The 25,712-nt window shown below is 45.8% G+C and overlaps 1 protein-coding gene across 1 annotated transcript in view; it reads right to left on the bottom strand.

The window, feature by feature from the left end:
• Nucleotides 1–6,434: 6,434 nt before the first annotated feature.
• MTRFR (mitochondrial translation release factor in rescue) overlaps nt 6,435–25,712 on the bottom strand; it is a 133,992-nt gene continuing 114,714 nt past the window's right edge. Inside the window, exon 2 of the mRNA XM_044078709.1 lies at nt 6,435–6,941. Coding sequence (XP_043934644.1) covers nt 6,717–6,941 — 225 coding nt within the window. The 3' untranslated portion in view covers nt 6,435–6,716. The remainder of the gene's footprint in view (nt 6,942–25,712) is intronic.

The raw sequence follows: 25,712 nt of genomic DNA on the forward strand, positions 1-25,712 counted from the left end.
AGAGCACTGCTCTCATCTCTAGAACATTGATATGCAGTAAGGTCTCTGAATCGCTCCACGTGCCTTGGACGGTCTGGCTCAAAAGTGCCCCCACCCGAGGCGGAGGCGTCCGTGGTCACCGTGGCGAGAGGGGAGAAGCACAAAATGGGCGGCCTTTGTGGAGATCCGGGAGTGGAGCCACCACAAGAGGGACCGCTTGCAAGCCTTGCTGATCGCTATGGGATGATGCATGGGGAGAGCAAGGTATGACCACTGTACTAAGAGCGCCCACTGTAGAATGCATATTGAGCCTGGCAAGAGGAAGAAGTGCTATAGCCGATGCCATGGACCCTAGAGCCCTCAGGACCAACTCCGTGAACAGAACTTGACTGGAGAATGGCCCGCACCTGGAGCTGCAGATTTAGAACTCTGTCCGCAGTGAGGAAGGCTCAGAACTCCTTGTGTCTAGCCTGGCCCCTATAAAATCTAAGAACTGTGTGGGCCAGGTTGGATTTCTTTGTATTTATTGTGATGCCCAGAAAGGGAGCAAGATGGAGAAAGGAGTCTCGCCAATAGAAGTAGATGCCTTGTTGGGGCGGTAAGAAGCCAGTCGTCCAGGTAGGGAAAGACCTGCACCCCTGAAGCCTCAGGTGGGCCGCTACCACTGCTAATACTTTGGTGAACACCCTGGGGCTGTGGTGAGACCAAAGGGAAGGACCCGAACTGGTAGTGACTGGCTCCCAGCCGAAGCGGAGAAACCTCCTGAGCGCCTGTCCATCAGGATGTGGTAGTACGCTCCTTGAGGTCTATCGAGCACATCCAGTGATTTTCTCCCAGAAGGGGAGAATAGATTGCAGAGTGACCATTCGAATTTTTCTTTGGGGACTGCCAGATTCAAGAGAGAGAGGTCTAGGATTGGTCTTAGTTCCCGCCTTTTGGCACTAAAAAGAATCTGGAGTAGAACCCTGATCCGATCTGGTCTGGGGAACGGGCTGGATGGCTCCTTTCTTTAGCAGATGGCCAATTTCTGCCAAAGCGGCCTCCCTGACCGGGTGGGACGCCTGGGAGGGACTTCAACTTTGGAGCGTGAAGGAAAGGAATGCGTTTTCCCCTGGATTTGATTTCGAGAACCCAGCGGTCCGATGTTATGGACTCCCATGCCGCTTGGTGCCCCGGAACGCCCCGACTGCCTCCAGAGTAGAGCAGTCGGGCAACCTCAGGGTTGCTGCAAGGGCCGCTCAGAGAAAGGTTCCCTGGACCCAAGTTTCTGGGAGCCCTCTGCCTCTAGGGCGGCGTGGTCCCTGTCCTCCTGTGGCACGGAAGGAGTGGTTGTGGGGAGCAGGCTGGGACTGCTGCGACTTCCGGAACCAGATCTTCTTCTGACCCTTTTGGTTCCTAGAATAGGGCCTCTGGGGTGCAGAGAAGCGATTCGACGGCAGACAGCGTCTTCCGTCCTTTTCGCCTGGGTCAACGCCTCGAACGGTCTTGCCAAACAGAGCAGAACCATCAAAGGGGCGTCGCAAACGACGCTTTGAAGGGCTCAGAAAAATCGCAGTGACGGAGCTAGGCCTGACGCCTAGTGACCAGTCCTGTCCTCGAGCTCTAGCGGCGCCTTCCGCTGCATGGGAGAGTAGCCGCAGAAGTATTTGTAACTGACCTAAGAGTGGCCATACGGGTGGAGTGCAGAACTCTGTCCTCCTCCGAAATGGACTGGGGGATGCAGCGTATTCTTAATAAGATCTCGCTGCATCCTAATGACATGTGCCAAATAGTTCAGCGCCTCACCGAAAAGGTCGCGAACTGAACATCCGCTTCCCCAAGCGGTCCATCATCCGAGACACCTTGCTCGGTGGGTGGAGTGAGGGACTCTCCTGAGCCAGTTCCCTCTTTGTGGCCGCCGTCAACATGGCATCTACCGGAGGCCCCTTACTCCAATGGGTCCGGTCGGATGGCGGACTAAGGATCCTATCCGGTCTCTTGGGAATTGGCTCCACGGTGTCCGGTTCCTTCCACGCCCTGGTGGTAATAAGGTCCACCAGGGGTCGGCAGGGGACACCCAAGAGGTAGACGGGCCTGCTTCAAATGCCTCCAAGAACACGGACTCGTCCGAGGAAGACTTGGGGCAGACCACCCCTTATACGGACATTTCCATGATGTCTCCAAAGGAGACATCCTCGGGGGGTGACCGTGGGGAGCCTTCCCCTTCCTCCAAGTCCGTGTCTTCTGTGAGAGACTCGGGGGAGTCAATGTGCCTCCTTTTACGTATGCTTGCGAGGGACCTCCTCTGGGGGGCTGTCAGAGGAGTCCTCGCAAGCAGCAATTTGTTCCATAGGAGCAACTTGGGGCACAGAAACGGGCTGTCCCAGGGGCCGGATGGTGGAAGCCTGGCCCAGTGCAGAGGGAGCGGGACGGAGCCGAACAAGTGCCGGGGTCCGGAGACCTCAACAGAGCCCTCTCCACTACATCAAAAGCAAGGGGAGCCGACCTCACCAAAGGATCCGACAATCGGCTCCCTCGGATCCGAAGAGTGGACCGGAGCCGGCAAGCGCCGGATCCGGGACAGTACGCCCGACACAGACGGGCGCCGAAGGAGCACTGATCCCCGGATCCGAGGCTCGGATCCAGGCTCCGAGAGGTCGGATCCGACGCACTCGAGGGCAGGGTCGGATCCGGTACCAGTACTATCGGCGCCGACCCACCCCGCCCGGCTGCTCGGCTCCAGCTGCTCCAACCCGGATAGCGGGTCGGAGAAGGAGCAATAGGCTTAAAAGGGTGTTGAGCTCCCCCAGAGGGGAGGCAAGAGCACTCCCATCTGCATCTGGGCCTGGATGAACCTTCTCATCATCCGGTCCAGATCAGCATCAGAAAGGCTATGTAGATCTCGACGAGGCTACCGAGGTAGGCCTGGAGTGCCTCCTCGATAGCCTCGACGATCGGGTCTCCTCCTCCTCAGGACCCGTGAAAAGCACACAGGGGACCGGAGCCGAGAAGGAGGAGACCGAGCCGACACGGAGCCGGGAGAAGCTCGCTGGCTGGCGGGGCCGAAACAGAGGTCTCGGCCCGCCAGGGTGCTTCTCCTCCGGTCCTTTTCTAGCATCCCTCTCCTCTCCAGAAACGGGAGGTTGAGTCCCAGGAGCAGGAGGGGGTGCCACAGGGGGAACAACCGTAGCCACAGTTGTTCTTGAAGGAGCGGAGGCCGGAGCCGAGTCTGGCGGTAAAAGACCCGCCAAGACAAGCTTGGACCTCCGCTCCCTCAGTGCCCTGGGGTTGAACCCTGCACAAATGGAACAACCAGATGTGAGGTGTTCAACCCCGAGACACTTAACACACCGAGTGTGGCCATCAGCCGGTGAGAGCTTATGGCCACACTCGGAGCATTTCGAGAAAATAGATTTAGGCTGATCATCCATAATCTTTAAAGCTACTAAAAGTAACTTAAACAAAAAGACACACAGGCCCAACACACACACTCTACGCAACAACGAGGGGAGGGAAAAAAAATTACTTAATTTAACTCAAAATAAAACTATCAAAGAGGGAAACCTAAACTTTCACACAGAAAAACCAAAAAAACTTTAAATTTTCTGTTTTAACAAGTAATAAATGACCACTTAGCTGAGAGCTATGAATACAAATCCAGTCACCAGCGCGGCAAACGAGATCTGGGGTCATGAGGGTAGAGCAGGGCATTATGGGTGAGGGGAGGAGCTGAGAGCTTGGATCCATAGCTGGAAAACCATGCCGGTTCGGATCCGATATCGGATCCATAACCCACAGGTTGCAGACAAATGAATATCCTACTTCAGATCACTAGTTACCACAGACAAAAAAACATGCTTTGCCTCTAACCAAAGTAGCCCACATAACAACCCTAAAACATGTTGGTCTACCATAAATAATATCCTCCACTCTGGTAATCCTCCTACCCCCAACCTGTTCCCTCTCAATACTGCCTCAGAGACTGCTGCTCTTTTAGTTTATTGAAACAATCCAAAGACCAACTCCAAACAACTCTACTGTCTCCTCTCTACCTTTACATCCCAGTCCTCCTTCCTCCAATACATTCTCTCTACAACTAGTTCCCACTGCCTTCATCAAATCATAACTAAATAAACTTAAGCCCTGCTCTCCCTCTGTTGACAATCTACCTCCCTACTTTCTTAAAATTGCTGCCAATGCTTTCGCTTACCCTTTCTCTATCCTTATTAATCATTCTATTACTGAATCTCGTCCCAGATGTATGGAAATCCTTCTATACAATCCCTTTTCACAAAGGAGGAAACTCCACTGAGCCATCCAGCTATCGTCCCATTGCTATATTATCCCCCCTTTCCAAAATTCTAGAAGTGTGTGTGCACACTCAGCTACTTAAACACCTGCTATCTAATAAGCTTCTTACTCCCACCCAACACGGCTTCAGAACCCACCACAGTACATCAACAGCTCTACTCTCATTCACCCAAACAGTAGCAGAAGCCTGTGATAACCTACAAGTTTCCTGCTTATTCCTTTACCTCTCCAAAGCATTTGATACTGTCTCTCACTCTAAACTGATAACTTCATCTTTCCACCCCCTCTTTAAGCTGGTTTTCTAACTACTTATCTAATAGAAAACAATCTATATGCTGGAAAACTGTCACCTCTCCGTTTCTTCCTAACACCGGTGTCCCCCAAGGTTCTATATTGGGTCCTCTCTTGTTCAGTATTTTTACTAACAGTTTATGCTCTGCTACCAACCTCTCCACACTTTTACAATATGCTGATAACTCGATCCTTATTACCACTGCCCACAGCATCCCAGAACTCTTTGCTCTTACCCAAAATACTTTTACATCCATCGAAACCTGGCTCACTGATAATCAACTAATTCTAAATCCCCCCCAAAATTTCTACTTTTCTTCCTAAAACAATGGCAACACACAAATCCACTTTCTCTATTACCTCCATCAAAAATACCACTATTAGACTAGAACCCCATACTAAATTACTTGGTGTTATAAATGACGATGAATTAAAATTAGACATACATATCCATCATTGCATAAAAAAAAAAACACCAGAAACTTGGTCTCCTGTACCGTAACCACAGACTGCTTTCATCCTCCACCAAACCTTCCCTGGCCCTGTCTCTCCTATTATCCTTTCTCTTGTATGCAGATCCAGTTTTTAATAACCTTCAGTCTTCATTTCTCTCTAAACTAGAGCATACATACAATAAAATAGCTAGATTCGCCTCTAATCTCGCTTACAAATCCCACCACTGCCTCTCCCTTAAATCATTACAATGGCCTGAATTCCCTAAATAATTGTTTCTTTCTCAACTGCATATCACACACTCAGTTCTTTATAATCCCACTTCCTGTCCCTCCATTTCTAATACTATATCTCTATATAACCCGCGACATAAACTCTGTACATCTGACAAACATCTTCTTGACATTTACAAACCATCAAAAAATATCAGTAAGTCCCTATATAAATACTCTGTAGCTCACACATGGAACTCCCTTCCACTTAAAATAAGAAGTATCCCCCATTTCAAACTACAACTCAAACACTACCTTCTTACGATCTGGTCCTGCTCTTTCCAAGCTCCAACCTGATCTCTAACTGATTTCTTCCTAAATGCTACTTTTGATAACTAAGTTTTTCTCTCTTTTTATCTGCCTTTCTTGCTGTTCTTTACAGTATATCTACAGTCAGGTTTTTGTAAATATTCCTACTCTGGGATTAGCCTGATGCTACTGCATTGGATTTTTTGAAATGTTTATATAAATATATTGTCTTTGTTGATTTTACTTTATGTAAATGTTTCTTGTCAATATTACTGTTGTAATGTTTAGTCTTTGTATTAATTACTGTTTTTTGACATGTCTGTAACTGTAATTGGAGCTTTTCTCCTCGAGTCTCCACTGAAAATTGGCCTTTGACTCAGTTGGACCAACCCGGTTAACAAATGACAAATAAATAAAAATAAATAAATATAAATAAATAAATAGTGGCCAAATCAGATCAGAGGGTGAAATCAGAGTCCCATACTCTGTGGGTGAATGAAAACGGACATCAGATCAAATATTTGGTGATGGCTGGTTTAAAATGGACTCCAACCCAATCCCCAATCACTCATCTCAGTTAATCCAGTTCTTTCTGCCTGATCCATCTGATCTAGATGGAATGAAATAATAGGATGGATACTGCATGCTGCATAGGTTGGGCATAACCACCTAAGGTACTCTTAAAACATACTTTTCTAAAAAATAAAAACATTGTGTAGTGTACAACAGCACCTTATTGTAGGCATTATTATATGCAAGTACACATTAATCAAAACAAATTTGTAATGGAACTCGCACAATTACTTACAATGCTTTACCTTGTTTCTTCAGAAGCAGAACAAATGGTTTACAAATTTAAAATCTACATATGCAACCCATATCAACACACAAACAAGGACATCTAAGCAAAGACTTTTATTGTGTATATAAAAATTGTTTTATTACAAAAGTGAATAGTGTAGCCATTTGCCACATCAGAGCACCACGATTTTTAACACTAATTTCAATTCTTCTCAGATGCCCTACTTGTTTTTGATTAAGAATGAGAGGCAACATCACACACCCCACTATTTGTTTAAAATGACAAAGGATTTCTTGGAGTAGCAGTGGAAAGCACAACTGTCTATGTCATGTAGCTCAAGTGCACCTGGTGCAAAAACTTACTTTCATTTTACAAAAACGTTAAACATGTCCATCATCTAAGTCACTTGAAAGTCCTTCCTTGAAATGTTTCTTTCTTTCAAGGTTTTCTTTTGCTTTTCTTTTCTTTTCCTGTTTTAGTCTCTGAGCTTCATGTTTCTCTTTCACAAGCTCACTGTCTTCTCCCTTGTAAAGAATGTCTAACCTTTCTTGCATTATTTTTCTAGCTAGTTTTCTGTTTTGCTCCACTGATCTTGTCTGATGACACTGCAAAAGACAGAGAGAGAGAGAGAGAATGATAATTAGCAATGCTGATACATATTTAAAACTAGAATAAACCATTAAGATGCCTTCTTCAAATCAGGGCAACATGATTTGATGTTTGTCTCAAACCATCAGCAAGCCTTCCCTTGTGTATACAGGAATATTTTACAAATATTAAATTTAATAAAAAACTCAATCATCCATGTCCCCTTATGTTTGCGTATCATATTTCAGCTGGTCAAAGTATAACAACATCCATAACAGCATCTGAACAAAATTGTGAATACGATCTTCACAAAAGTGCCATGAGTACCTGGCAAACTGTTTAGACTTGGACTCAACACTGCATATGAAATAGATATATAAAGATGCAAAAGACTGCGACTTTGTTTAGGCAGAGAATCTATGCCTTGCACCCAATGACTGCCATAAGAGGGTCTGGCTCCTCTGTAGCCTTGCATCTGGATTAAGCACGTAAATGGAGAATAAAAGAATGAGCAAAGACAGACCACTTTTCCCACCTCTTGCAGTCATATCAAGTGGCTCAAGTCAAAGTCAAACTGAAACAGAAAACATGGTGTATTATACTACACATTACAGCAGTTTCACTCCTTATCTTTAAGCCACCAAGACAAAGTGTACACTGTTTTGTCTGCTTCAACATCATGGTCACTGTAATAGAATTATTCTGACACTTTTTCAAAGAACATATTTTCTGCTTAATTTTTAAATGTAAGATTTTGCATAACATCTTGCTGTAGTCCATACCTCTCAACTTCTTAGATCAAAAAATCTGGACAAAGCCTAACATGATGGGGGGACAAATAGGAACAGATTTTAAATATTGCTCTTACAAACTTAGAAATTTGATAGAAAAAGAAGTTATATACACACCATAACGTTCCATGTGAGTTGTTCCATCTCGCCTTCATTCTTCAATGATGGGGTTTGGAGCCAATCCTCGGCTCTGAAACGGCCGACTAGCAAGCTCAAAGTTCTCCAGTAGCTTGAGACCCCACCCCTTATCCCACAATGCACTGCTGGAATTACCTCAGATCTTGTTTGTTGCGTACCATATAGAAGTACAATAATTATTCTGCCTAGGAATGAAGACAGCCTCCAGTTCAACTTTCAGCCAGGAGGGGGAAGGAGGGAGGGACGTGAGAATGAAGGCGTGATGGAACAACTCACATGGAACGTTAAGGTAATTACATAACTTCTTTATGTGAAGTTGTTCAATCTCTCCATTCATTCTTCACTGATGGGCAGCGTCCCTAGCACTGTGATCTTGGGTGTCTCACGTAAGTACACTCTTCAGAACCGTAGAACCAAATGAAGCCCTGTCCCTGGAGGCCTTATCCACTTTGTAATGAGTTATAAAAGTGTGAGGTTTAGACCATGTGGCTGCTGCACAGATGTTGTCCACAGGTCATTTTGCTTGAAAGGCTGAAGAGGTAGAAACTGCTCTGGTTGAATGAGCCTTTACTTTAGTAGACAAGGGCAAGTTATGACAAGAATATGTGTAGGTGATGCAATCCGATAGCCACTTAGACAGGGTTGTTTTAGCAACTGGTTTACCGTTCCTGGCCTCAGAAAAGGACCCAAAGAGCTGATCTGATTTCCTAATGTCTTTTGTTCTGTCCAAATAAAATCTAAGTTGTCTGTGAATATCGAGTTTGTGCAACATATATTCCAATTTGTTGGTATGATTAGGGAAGAAAACAGGCAACTCAATGACTTGATTAATGTTAATCTCAGAACATACTTTGGGCAAAAAGGATGGATTTGTCCTCAGAGATACTCTGTCAGCATGGAAGACCATATAAGGGGGCTTGATGGATAGTGCTTGGAGCTCTGACACTCTGCGGGCTGAAGTGATGGCTGCTAAGAAGATAGTTTTCCATGACAGAAATTTCAGTTCACAAGATGATGCAGGCTCAAAAGGAGGAAGAATGATACGTGATAACATAAAATTCAAATTCCGGGGGGAATAAGATGTCTTCACTGGAGGCCTCATGTGAAAAGAACCTTTTAAAAAAGCCTTAGACAATTGATGAGCCATAATATTCAAACCATCGATTCCCAGATGAAAATTAGATATAGCAGCTAATTGCTCTCGCACCATAGCAGCCGCTGTTCCTTTGTTGAAGATTTCTGTTAAGAATTGTAAGATAGAAGACAATGGCACTTGGTAAGGGTCAATGTTGTGGGAAGAAGCCCAAATGGAAAATCTCTTCCACTTACCACGATACAATTTTCTAGTGGAAGGTTTATGGTAAGCCAACAAAATATGACTAGTTCATGAGAAAAATTATAGAGCCTGGCTATGCGGGGAATTGGAGCAGCCAAGCGGTTAGCTTCAGTGTCTGGAAGGATGGATGAAGATCCCCTCAGATGTGTCAGCAAGTCCGGAACCAGGTCCAGGATCCATGGATCTTTCAGAATGTGATTGTAAAGAAATGGAAACCAAATCTGCCGAGGCCAATGAGGGGCTAGAAGGATGATTGTAGGCTACACACTAAAGTGCGCTAGCCGATTTACAGCATTTATAGCATTTACTGTCTGTTTTTTTCCTTGTCTCTGTAATAAAACAAAAAAAAATCTCTTGTTTTCCCGCCTTACTGAACTAGAGTAGTCCAGTTTAGTTCCTGTTACTGATCCATTGCCTTATTAGGGAGGAGGGAAGTTTCTTTGCTTACCAGTGGGAGTGGGAAGCACTGAGCAGCCTTTCTGTCCGATTTGGTGAAGTTTCAGCCAGAAACTAGTAGTCCATTGGTCGCTTTTGGGCCAATTCCTAGCTCCTTTCAGCCCCTGCTATAAAACACGATTTTCCAGCTTGTACCAACTCAGCACAGATCCTCGTGGTGGCCTGCAGAGTGATCCAAGCAGCAGAGAGCTAAAAGAGTGACTTTCTACCAGATATAAGTATTTTTGTGGCTTTCCCACTGTTATTTAAGCAGCGACTGCATTTTAGCCTGTTTTATTGCTACTTTAATTGATTTCTGCATTTTACACTGTTTATTGCACTTTAAGTTACTAATTGTTGCAAATTGTTTCTGTAGGCTACACGATTTACAGCATTTACTGTCTGTTTTTCCTTGTCTCTGTAATAAAACAAAAAAATCTCTTGTTTTACTGAACTAGAGTAGTCCAGTTTCAGAGTTGCTGATCCCTGGGCTTTGTTTTAGTTCCTGTTACTGATCCATTGCCTTATTAGGAAGGAGGGAAGTTTCTTTGCTTACCAGTGGGAGTGGGAAGCACTGAGCGCCTTTTGTCTGATTTGGTGAAGTTTCAGCCAGAAACTAGTAGTCCATTGGTCGCTTTGGGCCAATTCCTAGCTCCCTTCAGCCCCTGCTAAAAAAACGCAAACTCTTAAAAGCCCATGATTTAGCGGAGTTACCACTGTTGCACACAAGAGCAGCGCGGTTAAACAAGGTTAAACTATTTGGGCCATCTAAATTCCACTCTTCCAATTTTCCTTAAAACTACCTTCCTCGAGCTGTACTGCTGATCTAACCAGCATATCCTATAACTGAAAAGTTCATCTCTACTTGATTCCCAAGTAGACTATTCTCTATCTGTAAAGCCTAGCACTTACTCCTACAGTACTTGCACCTTGATAAAGCACTCTTATTATAGCTAGTACCCCACCAGCCTAAAACCCACTTCCCGAGTCCTTTGAAAGTCTCTTTATCTACTACTTCTAGTATGTCGAGGGATCAGTTGCTAGTGTCCTCTCCAGCTCAACTGGTGAACCTGGGAATATTGAGGCAATGTTACAACTGCCTCATGTACACAGACAATCCTCTCCTTCTCCCACAAAACACAAATACATGCGAGAGATGCAACTAGGCTGAGCTCTCTCAACATAGGACTGGCAAGACCAGACAGGAGGAGAAGGTAACCACACACAATACATACCCAGTCACACATGGTACCATCACAACTTCAAATCATACACATACTCACACAAAAGGCTCTGATCAAAACTTTACCAAAACAGCAGAGGCCACCAAAGCAGACACCCAAACAACTACCACCTCACGACCCAACACATGCAACACATAGACCACACAGTCAGAGTGTCAAACAGTCACAGCCCTTAAGGCCAAACAAAATGCCAGACACACTTGTCATTGGTGATTCCATAGTCAGACACACTGGACGCCCGCTCACCAGACTGAGTAAAGAGAAGGTCACAGTAAGCTGCCTGTCGGGCTAGAATCCGCCACATAACGCAAGCACTCAGGTCTCTCAACAGCAGGTACCGACTCAGTCATTGTCCACGCTGGTGTCAACGACCTGAGGACTACATGAAAGGGACATCGAGGAGCTCTCTGATTATGTAGCCCAGGCAGGTATGACCCTGACCTTGAGCAGTATCCTACCTTCACCTAGAATGATGCCACAATACAGTGATAAGATGATCAGCTTTAATAATTGGCTTAAATTCTGGTGTCATTCAAGGATCCAATGTCTGTCTGCCTGGGATGACATGCTGGACAAGCCACTTGCACCTGTCACCCTGGGCTCGGATATTGGCAAAGGCTCTTGCCAGCCCCATAGTGCCTTTTTAGGCAAGGCTCAAATTCTAAACCTACCACCCTAGAACACCAAAAGGAAAAAACTAAGGGTAATGCTGCTCAATGCCAGAAGTCTCAATCTCAAGATGCAGGCCCTTCTCAATATGGAGAACTTCCAGGTCCGTGCTGTGACAGAAACCTGGTTCAAGGCTCCTGAGAGCACCCCAGCACTAACAGGTTTCACCTCATATCATGCGTTCCGGCCCCAAAATCCGGACAACACCAAGAAAGGAGGGTGTCCATATTCATAAAGGACACCCACACCTCAAGGTTCGATGCATCGGAGACCATCCAGGTGCAATTAACCATAGGCAAGACTGCTCTGCAATTTGTAGCATGTTACAGGCCACCCTCTCAAACTCAGGAACCTCACATGGCCTTCCTGAAAACATTGGAGGATAAATGTATCTCCAAACACCATCATACTAGGTGACTTCAACTACCCTAATATAGACTGGGAACACTACTCAAGCCCGAACACTCTAACCCAAAGATTCCTGGAGTTCATAAACTCAAATGCCATGGAACAACTAGTCACCATCCCCACAAGAGGAGAAAACATACTTGATCTCATCATCACGAACATGGGATCAAAATGTTCAACACCGGAAGTATACCTCACTGGTGAGATCAGATCATAAACTAATCTCGCTGGAGGTCCTCATCACCTGAAACAAAAAGACCACAGTGAAAAACTTCTCAAAACTTCACACTTCTAAAAACTAGTGTGGTCTCCTTTAAGGCCCCTGAGCCAGTGGTAAACATTACTCAAACCGCTGAATCACTTACAAATGCCTTCTACCAGCACCTACAGGACTGCATGGATCAGGCAATCCCAAACAAAACTAAGACTCTCTGTACCAAAGGCAAGCGTCCAGTCTGGTGGACCCCAGCCATAAACAAGCTCTACAACAAAAGGAGGAAGCTACTACAAGATAGAGCAAAATCCTTGAAAGGTAAGACACCTTTGATCATTATAAGTAAAAAACTAAGAGCTCTCATAAAATCATCCAAGGCAAATTTTGAGAGAAAAATCGCCAAGGATTCTAAAGAGAATCATAAGGCCTTCTTTAGCTATGTTAGAAACCGAGGAGGAAACTCCCAGATATGCTCAGAATTAGTTCAAAATTATGTGAAAATTACTGAACCTACACACATTGCCAACATACTGGCTGACAGGTTCAGTGCAAACTTCTCCCCTCCCCAAAAGGAGAGATATCTATTCCAGAGGATTGTAGCCCCCAAACATCTCCAACGCCCAGGTGAGAACTGCCTCACTAAGGCAAAAACACAGCATCCATGGGACCGGATGGTGTCCCCGGCTGTGTGCTTCATGAACTCAACGAGGAATTAAACCCACAGTTAGGACAGCTGTTTAATCTTAGCCTCACCTCAGGAAAGGAGTGGCGACTGTGGTCCCACTTCATAAGGGCGGTGCCTCCACAGACCCTGGAAATTACCGCCCATTAGCTTGACAAGCCTTATCTGCAAAGCCATGGAGAGGATCATAATGGAACTCATAAATAAAGACATAGGGAACTTGCAGACTTTGGATCCAACCCAGTTTGGCTTTGTCAAAGGCAGATCCTGCCTCTTAAACTTGGTTGACTTTTTCGAGACAGTCACCAAGGCCATTGATGAGGAAAGGCAGTCCATACAGCCTACCTCGACCTGGCAAAGGCCTTGACACAATACCCCACTCAGGTATCATCGAAAAACTCATCAGCTTGAATGTAAACCCATACATCACAAGATGGGTTGCAAACTGGCTAAGTGACAGAACCCACAGGGTCAGAGTTGCTGGAGCCATGTCAGACTCAAAGCCTGTCACAAGTGGTGTCCCACAGGGCTCAGTCCTGGGTCCACTCTTGTTCGGCATCTACTTTTCTGAAGTACAAGCAAACACAGGAGGGTTATGGCTGACAAAGTTTGCAGATGACTGCAAACACATCTGACACAGATATCCTCCAGAAGGGCCTCACAGAAGCGAATAACTGGTGCCAGAGCCATGGCCTGAAGTTAAACGCCAAAAATGCATAGTCATACCCTTGGGAAAAACAAGGTTACCCCTAGCTACCATATAGGTGGCAATCCACTGAGCACAGAAAAAGTCATCAGAGATCTGGGGACCCAGGTTGACAGTAGCCTTCGTTTGACACTCATGTTGCTAAAGTAGTTAGGAAAACCTTCTATATCACCCACCTGATCATGAAGGGATTCACATCTAGATCAAGGGAGGTCATCGTCCCCTGTACTCATCACTCATTAGACCTATGATTGAGTACAATGCCCGTTCGAATGTATCTGACCAGACACCTGCTGCAGCTTGAAAGGCCCCAAAAGTTCCTCACCAAAAGGATAAAGGGTCTCAAAAATATGTCTTATGCTGCCCGACTGAAAGAACTCCAGCTCTATTCAGTCTCATACCGCTTGCTCAGAGGTGACCTGTGCCTGACATATAAGGCCATGTCAAACCCAGATTTGATGAATATGCTTCACCTCAAAAAATCTAGATCCCTCAGAATCACAAGGGCGGGAGACTTAAACCTTGACACGGTTATAAATAGAACGTGCTGGAGGGACAGATTCATCACCCAGAGACTCCCTATGCTGTGGAACAAAATCCCGGTACATGTGAGGCAGAGCACCTCTCTGGCCTTGTTCAAGAGGAATCTTGACCAATGGATGGGAGATTGCAGATATACCCCAGGGATTACTTCAGTGTCACTGCTTGACAGAGGCACAGCAAAATGATAGGCATAGTTTTTATTCAAACTAAAGGGGTGGCGAAAGCCACATAACTATGAGCTAGGCTTATAAATGCCCTTGGGCAGATAGCCTAGTATGAACCTATGAACCTATAATCGTCCGTCCCAGCGACTTTGCTTTCTGTAAGAATTTGGGCATCTGGGGAATTGGTGGAAATGCGTAGAGGAGACCCGGGGGCCAATCATGGACAACAGCATCCCTTGGGGAGTGACCTGGCATGGGAATCAAGGCAAAATAGCTTCTGCATTTGTTGCTGATGTGACTGGCGAACAGGTCGCAGGAAGGCTGGCCTCATTTGTGGAAGATCCTGTCCGCAATCTCTTGTTTGAGGGACCAATTGTGAGGCAATATAATTGCTCTGCTCAGTCTGTCCGCTATAACGTTGGATTTGCCTGGGATGTGCATTGCCAACAGAAAGCGCTGGGATGACTGTGCCCACTGCCATACTCTGAGGGCTTCTTTGCAAAGGGGATAAGACTTGGTCCCACCTTATTTGTTCAGGTACCAGACCATTGACATGCTGTCTGTCTGTATTGTAATTGTCCCTAGAGCAAGAGAGTCCTGAAAGTATTGCAAAGCTATAAGTACTGCTCTCATCTCCAGGACATTGATATGCAGATGTGATATTTGATCTGTCCATGTGCCTTGCCAGTCTTTCCCTGAAAAAGCCCCCCACCCTATCAGGGAAGTGTCCGTGGTCACAGTGGCAACTGGAGTGAGGAGCATGAAGGGACATCCTATTGTGACATGACGTCAACCACCACTGAAGATCCTTCTTGCAGGAATTCGTTATAAGGATCATGTGACTCACTGGAAGTTCTTGGTAAGACCATTGTGTGAATAGAAGCCATTGAAGGATTCTCATATGCATCCTTGCTAACGGGATTGCTAGAATAGCTGCCGCCATCAATCCTAGAACTTTCAATACTTCTGCAGCTGATGCTCTGTTCTTTGATATCAGGGCCATGATGTGTTGGTGAAGAATAGAAATTCTTTCTGGTGGAAGACAAAGAGTGGTAGTTGACATGTCTAGTTCTGACCCTATAAAGACGATATGCTGCGATGGCAACAAGGCAGACTTTCCGAAGTTGACTGCAATGCCTAACCGATCGCAGAGTGTCAGAGTAGCCTCTCTTGCTTGAAGAAGTTGATGCCTGGTGGTGGAGGTAAGGAGACAATCGTCCAAATATGGAAACACCTGGAATCATAGACGCCGCAGGTGAGCCGTGACTACTGCCATACACTTGGTGAACACTCTGGGGGCTGTAGTGAGACCAAAGGGCAGAGCTCAGAATTGCTAATGATTAACTCCCAGCCGGAAACGTAGGTGATCTCTGGATGGTCTGGCTATCTTTATGTGATAGTACGCATCCTTGAAATCGATCAAGCACATCCAACTGTCCTTCCCTAGAAACGAGAGTATGGACTGTAGCGTGACCATTCGGAACTTCTCTTTTCTCATAAATTGGTTGAGTCTGCAGAGATCCAAAATGGGTCTCCAGTCCCCTGTTTTCTTTGGAACCAAAAAGAATCTTGAGTAAGTTCCGAATCCTGTCTGGTCAGCTGGGACTGGCTGGATGACTCTTTCTAGCAATCGGTGTACCTCTATTGCTGCTTGTCCCATGTGACTGGGTGGAACTTATGGGATTTTTTTGACGGGAAGGGGCTGGGTGAAGAACGGTATGAAATACTCTCTGGAAATAATACTTTGTACCAAACTGTCGTTTGTTATATTTAGCCAGGCTTTTGGGTACAATGATAAGTGACCCCCGACTGCCTCCAGAGTAGGACAGCCGGGCCTCCCTTTAGGAGCGCTGATAGGACTGACCAGATTGAAATCCCCTCCTCTGCCTCTGGAGGGGTGCTCTCCATGTGTGTCTTGAAAGGTTCCTTGGTTTTTCCAGAACCACATCTTTCCTCCCCTCTGACCTTTAGGAAAGGGACAAGTGGGGGTGGAAAAATGGACTCCGATGGCAGACAGAGTCTTTCCTTCTTGCTCACACATGGCCAAAGTCTCCTTCACCTTTGGCCCAAACAAAAATGAGCCGTCAAATGGGATATTAGTAAAGGAAGACTTGAAGGGTTCTGCTAAGGAACAGAGCCGCATCCAGGAATGCCTACGAAGAGCTATACCCATACCTGTGGCTCTACTCCAACCATCAGCTGTTTAAGATACTAGACGTATGGATGAGTTGACTATCGAACTGAGGGTAGAGAGCTGAGTGGCAATCTTGTCGGATACACTCGAAGCTACAGCATCCTGAAGAGTACCTCCCAACTCCTTAAGGAGATCTCTCTGCAGTCTGTTAAAATGTGTCAAGTAGTTCAGTGATCTGAGTGAGAAAGTCGCTGAACTAAACATGCATTTCCCATATCTATCCATGATCCTAGATTCTCTGTTAGGAGGATGGATAGATGAGGAAATCTCAGACATTTCCTTTTTGGTGGCTGCCGCCAACACCATGGCATCAACAGGGACTCCCTTGGTCAAAAAGACTTCTCCACGGAGGCAGAAATAAACTTATTAGGCCTCCTAGGAACAGGTTCCATAGATTCTGGTGACTCCCATGCCCTACGAGAGACCAGATCCATAAGCTCATCATAGGGCGGAGATACCCAAGAGGTGGAAGGTTGAGACTCGAACGCCTTCAGGAGAACCGACTCGTCTTCAGTAGTGCTCTTTGACTGCCAATCACTCCTCTGCCTAAGATTTTCAATAATCTCTGCAAAGGAGATGTCCTCAGAGGGGGATCTAGAGGACCCTTCTGATTCATCCAAGTCAGTGTCCGATGTGAGAGACTGCTGGGGGGAGTCCAAATGCCTCCTCTTGCATAATCTCTTCCTGGAAACCTCTTCAGGGGGAACTTCTGGAGAGGTCTTGGAAGAGCAGGGAGCACTCTGTGGGGCTACCTGAGGCTCAGGGTCTCTACGCTTGGGATGACTGGAGGAGACAGAAACTGATAGAGGCACTTTAGCGGAAGAAGAGACCAGACTTTGAGATGAGGAAGTCTTTGGAGACAACACTCTCCTCATGGCTTCGAATGCACCTCGACTCCGATGAGAAGGAGTCGATGGATCCAACGGAGCCGTGATCTCCTCCCGCACCGAAGCCGTGGGCTCTGAGCCCAAGTTAGGAACAGAGGCCCCAAGAGGAAGAGTCGGCATTGACAAGTTATTGCGACTATCCTCCCTGGACCCGACCGGAGAGTGTCGGCTCCTAGAGTCCCCGGTCAGCGCCGAGAACGTCCGAGCAGATGGAGCCAACGACACTAGAGCAGGTGACGGCTCCAAGGGATCCACAATCATCAGGTTGGCCTTCTCCGGCTCCGAAGGTCAGGTATGGCTCGGAGGAGCAGAAGACAATTCAAGAGTAGTGGTCTTCGGCTCAGATGGTTGGGTCTGAGCCGACAGCAATTTAGCTACACCTGGTGCCTTTAAGAGTTTCTGAACCAGCCAGTCCATATCCAGATCAGAAAGGCTGACAGAGGACCTGGAAGAGTGAACAGATGGAGCGACTGAATCAATATGGATGGAGGTTTTTCGGCAACCGGTTCCAGAGCATACTGTCGGCTCCGAAGGCAGTGGAGCCGAAGTCACCACATTTTCTGACCTTTTCCCTTTTTTGACTTAGATTCAGTGGAAGATTTGGATGATTTGCTGGCTCCATCCTGGTCAGAATGCCTCAAAAAAGGGGTGTTTGATAATACCCCTATTAATTAATTTCCACTTCTTTTCTGCTAGCACTCTGGTGGAAAAGGAGTGACAGATACTGCATGACTCTTGCAGGTGCACCTCACCCAAACAGTAAACACACTGTACATGGGCATCCATGACTGACATTTTCTGTCAGCAGTCTAGGCATTTGTTAAACCCAGACTTTGGATGTTTGTCTCTTTCTTCAGACATTTTACAATTTCCACTAAATGGAACACACTATTTAACTAAGAGTTATTTAAGAAATGTTAACTAACTAACTCGCACAGCCCAAAAGGGGCAACTAACAACTATCAATATTAAACAGGATTAAGTAATCCAATAACAACAGTCCCAACAGGGAACACTGACTAACAGTAAAGAAAAGGATCCTAAGGCTAAAGGGCCGAAGGCAAACAAAGACTTACTGAGGAAAGGGGTTGAACACAGAAAAAACAACCATCTACTAGGTAGTTGTTGTTGTTGTGTCTTTCGGCTTTTCCAGATTAGGGGTCGCCACAGCAGAACTCCAGTCTGCTAATGATTGGCAGTAGATTTTTACGTGCCGAGTTGCTGGCCCTGACGCACAACCTTCAACGAAGGTACGCCCATTCACGCATGTCTCCACACAGAAGACGCTCTAGCTGAGAATCGAACAGGACTACGTCTTACTGTGAGGTGACAATGCTACCGCAGCACCACCACCGCAGTTCAACCATCTACTATCTATTATTAGAAATAGATCAAAGATATATAAAAACTGAAAAATATAACTTGCTGAAAGTTGAAAACTCACAATAAAGTCTCGAGCAACGCTGGAAACCAAGAGATCCGTGCCGCGGCAAACTAGATCTGGGGTAATTCCAGCAGTGCATTGTAGGATAAGGGGTGGGGTCTCGAGCTACTGGAGAACTTTGAGCTTGCTAGTTGGCCGTGTCAGAGCCAAGGATCAGCTCCGAACCCCATCAGTGAAGAATGAACATCGAGACTGAACAACTTCACATTAATAGGTTTCGCATTAGCATGAATTTTCTGAAGGATGTGGATCTTAAACTCAAATGTTTGTCATTTAATGACTTCAATCCTCAGCTATTTGCCAGAAAAGTACATATTTTAGGAGGAACACACCAAACATATGAGGCAAAAATCTGGACATCCTGCGAAAATCTATACAGTTGAGAGGTATGCTGTAGTCCTTTCCTGGTTTCCTGTGAAGCTTTCTCCACCCACTCCATCCCTAGACATGTTTAGGCTAAACACCCCAACATTTTTTTGACACCATAAAGCAAGCACATCCCAGCATTTTTATCACAGCATAAATGCAAGCATATGCCAAGTACTGATGCACACTGCTGCAGGAACTGTGGTTGAAAGAAAATTGGGCATTTACATCATCCCATATTTTGTAATGTTCCAAATTTCAGAAGTAAAACAGATTAGAAAAGTTGCTACCAGGTGAATTCTATTTTCCTTCCTTAAACACTCTCTTCTGTAGGTTCAAGAAAAAAGAATAACCTCTGCATCTCAAAACAGAATACTGCATTATCTATAGAGATGAACTGGTGTGAACAATGATGTATTTTTTTAGGGTGACTGGAAAGATAAATAGTGAAGGACATACACAGCAAAAAATATTTCAGACAGCAAAAGATAACAAAATCAGAGACTGGAAGCTCTGTTTTATGAATACGGATAGCAAGATATAAACAGTTAAAATGTTTTTAGTTCCTTTATTTTTATACACTGGTTTAATTAGCCAGAGAAGAAGTCGTGGATAGCAATAAAGAGTTGAAGGATTTTATCTGGGAGGGGAAGAAGGTAACAGTCAAGTGGGAAAAGTTGATCCTATCAACAGAACAAAGTGGTTTCGGATCCTATTAGAATGCCGAAAGCTTAAAATAGAGAATGACCTAAAGGTTGGAAATACCGGATTTCTATCTGCCTTTTGTGAGATTATGGTACAGTGGGGATTGGAATATTTGCCCTTTCCTCACTGTAGTGCGAGCTCGGAGTTGGTATATATATTTAGTGGGGTGGGGAGGTGCAGCCCCCCACAATAGCATGTTTGAGGTCCTGCATTTTCGACCTTTAGGTTGTTTGCATTTTTGGATTTTCATTTATGTAATATAGACCTGTTTTGGACTACCTGATTGGAAGGGGTATTTTATTGTACTGTAACATGCTCATGCCAGCCAAAAAACTTTCAAGCTAAGCTTTTACCCACAATGTCCTCCCTCTGTTACCTCATATCTCGTTTGCCTTGTTGCCGTAAAGCCGTGACAAGCCAGCTCTCTAAGCTAAGTGATACAAATTTTTCTAAATTACCTGTTAACTGTTTTTTCACCTTTAGTCTTTATCGTTTATTACCCACTGTTTCGTAGTTACTCTGTCTACCATTTTCTTACAGTTTTTTTTAGGTAATTTTCTATACCTTTCCCTTCTCTATTACCATTGTGGTAAATCTCTTATTACCAACGTTGGTAATCTTTCCCCCTTACCTTTTAGGTAATTCCTTTTAATACCATTGTTGGCATTTCCCACCCCACCCTTCTCTTCTTTCCTTAAAAAAAAAAACTCTCTATCTCGTCTCTAATAGCGTTTATTAATAATTGTTAGACATTACATCTGAAAAGAAAGGTGCGCCTGGGTTTAAACAATGCGACCAGTGCAGCCGCAAGATGCCAAACTCTGACACACACGCCTCTTGTGTCTACTGTTTGGGTCTTTCTCATCTATCAGTACAACCACCCTGCGTGATTTGTAAAGGACTTTCTTCCAGGACACTTAATGAGAGGAAGAATAAACTGATTCTATAAGGCTTCCTTAAACACCATTCTTGGAGGATACCTCTGGGTTGTAGGGCTTATCTCCTCCCAGTAAACATAATAAAAAGAGATCACACTCAGTTCCTTCATCACCTTCTAGTGAGAAAAAACAGGAACCGAGACGTAAAATTCCTAAATTGTCTGAACTATTGAAATTGACCTCCACGGCACCGTCAGTTACGGTTCCATCCACGTTACCGCCATCGAAATCATTTATCTTGAGTGTCAGCCTCAGCACAGAAAACTACACCTTCAGCACCGATCATACCTAAAACATTAGAACTCACATTGTGCTGATCTCGGTCCCATCAACTCTGGGACCGTCTCTCTCAGCACCATACACAGCCAGGGCCCCGAACTTACCTTTATTGGTTCATAGGTTCATACTAGGCTATCTGCCCTAAGGCATTTACAAGCCTAGCCAGAGTGTGTTTGGCTTTCGCCACCTCTGAACTGATTTCACTGTGCCCTTTTTAAGGTTAGTTTACTGTGCCTCTGCCTAGCAGTGACACCGAAGTAATTCCCCAGGGTAAACCTACGATCACCCATCCACTCATCAAGATTCCTCTTGAAGAGAGTCAGTGAGGGGCTCTGCCTAACATGGACTGGGATTCTATTCCAGAGCGAAGGGAGCCTCTGGGTTATGAATCTGTCACTCCAGCATGTCCTATTTATTTCTGTGCTGAGGTGCAAGCCCCTCGAGCACGTAGCTCTAAGGGATTTGGATTTTCTGAGGTGGAGCATGCTCATTAATTCCGGGTTGGACATGGCTTTATACATCAGGCATAGATCGCCTGTAAATAGGCGGTATGCAACTGAGTAGAGCTGGAGTTTCTTTAACCAAGCAGCGTGTGGCATCGGTTTGAGTCCCATGATCCTCTTTGTGAGGAACTTTTGGGGTCTTTCTAGTTGCTACAGGTGTCGGGTAAGGTACATTCCAAATGGGGCATTGTATTCAATTATGGGCCTGATGAGGGATGAATAAAGGGGCACAATGACCTCCCTTGATCTAGAAGTGAATCCTTTCATGATAAGGTGGGCTATATAGAAGATCTTTTTAACCACTCTGGCAATGTGGTTGTCAAAGGAGAGATTACTGTCAACTTGGGTCCCCAGGTCCCTAATTACTTCTTCCATACTTAATGGATTCCTGCCTATGTGCTAATTTGTGGGCACTTTGTTTTTGCCAAAGGGTATGACTATACACTTTTTAGCGTTTAGCTTTAGGCCATGGCTCTGGCACCAGTTATCCGTCTCTACGAGACCCTTTTGGAGGATGCTTGTGTCAGCTGGAGAATCAATTATGGCGCCCAGTTTGCAGTCATCTGCAAACTTGGTCAGCCACAGTCCTCCCATGTTAGCCTGAACCTCAGAAAAATATATACCGAACAAGAGAGGTCCCAGGACTGAGCCTTGTAGGACGCCACTTGTAACTGGTTTAGAGTCTGACATGGCTCCAGCAATTCTATGTGGGTTCTGTCCTTGAGCCAGTTTGCAACCCATCTTATGACACAGGGGTTTACATTTAAGCTGGAGAGCTTATCTATGATGCCCAAGTGGGGTATTGTGTCGAAGGCTTTTGCGAGGTCCAGGTAGGCTGTGGGGACTACCTTCCCCTCATCAATGGCTTTGGTGACTGTTTCAAAGAAATCGACCAGGTTTAAGAGGCAGGATCTGCCCTTAAAGCCAAACTGGGTAGGATCCAGTGTCTGTAGGTCCCCAATGTCTTTGTTTAGGAGTTCCATGATGATCCTCTCCATAGCTTTGCAGACGGGGATAACTTTGGAACTGTCCATGCATACTACCATAGACATTTCGGTGCCAGTGACCCCAACAGCCAGATCCTAATATTCACCCTCGGTGGATCCCTTCCTGGGCAACAGTACAGTCCCTTCTTAGAAAGGCCTGACTCCCCGTCAGGAATATCGACGCACTCCCCCAGGAGCTTTTCCAAATTGGATGTGGTTCACCTTGTAGATCAGCTGCTGATGGTGAGATGGATTACACCACCATCCAACACTCCTCTCCCTCTTGGAGGTGGGAGTATTTCTCCAGACTCCAGCTAACTGTCCTCCTTCGACTTCTATGCAAGTTTCGAAGCCCCCTGAACAGACATCCTCATTGGCTCCCACTGCTTCGGTTCCACTGGTAGATCTCACCGTGGTGTCGGAGCCATCCCTTTGGCTCCCGTCCATTTGGTAAAGAGCCTCAGGATCGTGGCTGGCCCGTAGGCACCGGGGTGCATGGTATGGCACAGATTTTTTTCTACAGCGACATCCATGGTACCGGGAGTCCTTTCGGTGCCCAGTCCTCTTGAGACTCCTTGCTTGGGGGCTGGCTTGTTGGAGCCGGGTGTGACCCCAGTTCTGAGGTTGTCTTTCTCGGTTCTGGGCTCCCATCCCTCTTCAGGTGGGCCAACTTTCCAGACAACAGAGAGAGCTCTTGCCTTGGTAGGCAAGCCTCTGGCATCAGAACCCACACTACATCCTCCTTCTGAGCTGCAGCTGAATCAAGCCACTACTGTAGAACAGCGAGCACAAGAGTCTCAGGATACCCTTCCACAGGGCGTTTTGTTTTCGGAGTCCTCCTCAGAAGCTCCCATTGGGGAGGTCTTGCATAAGAAGACATGCAAGAGGAAGCATGCAGACTCACCTGAGGAGTCCTTTACCAAAGACATGGACTGCGATGAAGGAGAAGGGTCCCCACAGTCGCCCCTGATGATGTCTCTTTTGGAGACATCCTGGAAATATTGAAACAGAGAGGTTACTGGAAGCCCTCCAAACCTTCCTCTGAGGAGTCTGTGTTCCTGCAGGCTTTTTGTGATCCCCCCTCTACCTCCTGGGTTATCCCACCAACAGATGAGCTGGTTCAGCTCATTGTGCCATATGCATGGAAATGTCCTGACACCACTGAACCGATCCCCCCAAGGCCGGACAAAATCTCATCTCTCCTGCAACAACCCCCCCATTAGTCCAAGAGACTTCCAGTAGACGCTATGGTGGTGGCAGCTGTCAGCAAAAAAAGAACTGGCCGATGAGAGCCAGACAGTCCACCCCCCAAACAAGGAGTCCCGGGCAGTAGACAAGCTAGGGAAGCAAGTCTTTGCATCATTGACCTTTGCAGTTAGGTCTTTGAATTATCTGGTACACTTCACCAGGCTTCAGAGAGACTTAGTGACTGAACTCTCCGAAACTTTAGCAGGAGCTGTGGTCTGACGACGTCCGCGACAAGGTTGCCTCACAGCTAGCTACCCTGGAATCCATCTCCAACTCCTCCATGTGTTTGATTTCTCACGTCACGGAAGGAGCTGCCAGAGCAGTGGGTCCAGGAGTTGTAATGAGAAGCCACGCCTGGATGCGCCTTTGTGACTTTGCGGACCCCTTTAAGTCTTCCTTCCTGAATACGGCAGTGGAAGAATCTTCCCTTTTCAGCCCTAAAGTCAAAGATCCTATCAGGTGTTAAAAAGACAGCAGGACCCTTTCTGCTGTGGGCATACATTTTTCAACCCCTCAACGTCCGTCCATATTCTAGGAACCAGAGGAGTTGAAAAATGTGGCACAAAAAATCATAGGTTCCTTTCCATGACACACGTTGTGAATACACCTCCCCATGGTAGAAGGGGTAACTCAACTGGAAGATGCCCCTATAGGGGCAGAGGAGGTCCACGTAACCATGGTTCCAGAGATTCTTTCTCTGGGCAACCCTACCAGCTCTCCTGATGAGAGGCCCAGTTGCTTTCCTCTGGAAGCAGTCGGGGGATGTTTTTCCTTATACCATTCTGCTTGGCAAACAATAACAGATTTATGGGTATAATGGAACATTACCAGAGGATACCACATTCCATTCAACCTTTGTCCAATACCACCAACTTGAATTCCTGACATTCCACCCAGTCAAAGGGAAACAGCAGCACTAGAAATTCAAAAGTTGCTTCAAAAAAGAGTCATCAAGCAGTCCCACCAGACCAGATAGGATCCAGATTTTACATGAGATTCTTTTTAGTGCCAAAAAAGACAAGGGACTGGAGACCAATCCTGGATCACAGCATTTTAAACAAATTTGTCAAGCAAGAAAAATTCTGGATGGTCACGGTTCAGTCTATCCTTTCGTTACTGGTAACGGATGATTGGATGTGCTCAATAGATCTTCATGATGCACATTACCCATATAAAAATGGGCAAATGCTCCAGAAGATTCCTTCACTTCTGGCTAGGAGTCGATCTCTTTCAATTCCACATACTGCCCTTCGGACTCTCTACAGCCCCCAGTGTGTTCATCAAGTGCATGGCAGTAGTAACAGCTCACTTGAAACTATTAGGATTTAGAGTATTTCCATATCTGGACGATTGGCTCCTCTCTGCCCCACCAAGCGTCTACTGGATATAGCGTTATTGTACAACTCTCAGACTTGCAGAACATCTAGGAATCTTGATAAACTGGGGAAAGTGCAACCTAACTCCTTCTCATTCCCTAGAATTTATCAGAGCAATCTTCAATACAACTGCTTGTCTAGTATCTCTACCAGATCAGACTGATCAGTATAAGATCGCATATCTGGATGATACTCTGTCAAAAGCTAGTCCCAGCCCGATCTGTACTTCAACTCTTGAGTTCGATGGCAGTGTCAATTACGATGGTACCCTTGGCAAGACTGCACATGAGAATTCTACAATGACTCTTTCTAACTCAATGGTATCCCTTACATCACCCCTTATTCTTCCGAATTCGAACACCACAAAAATGCAAACAAGATTTAATGTGGTGGATGAAGCCACTCCTTTTGTCCTCAACAGCCCAGGGCCACACTGACCACGGACGCTTCCCTGATTGGGGGGGGGCTTTACCAGGGGAAGATGGTCCAAGGCACTTGGTTGAAGACAGAGGCCAACCTACATATCAATGTC

This window comes from Protopterus annectens, chromosome 1.part1 (genome assembly GCF_019279795.1).
Source record: "Protopterus annectens isolate FY-2018-M chromosome 1.part1, PAN1.0, whole genome shotgun sequence".
NCBI classification, from domain to species: Eukaryota; Metazoa; Chordata; order Ceratodontiformes; family Protopteridae; genus Protopterus; species Protopterus annectens.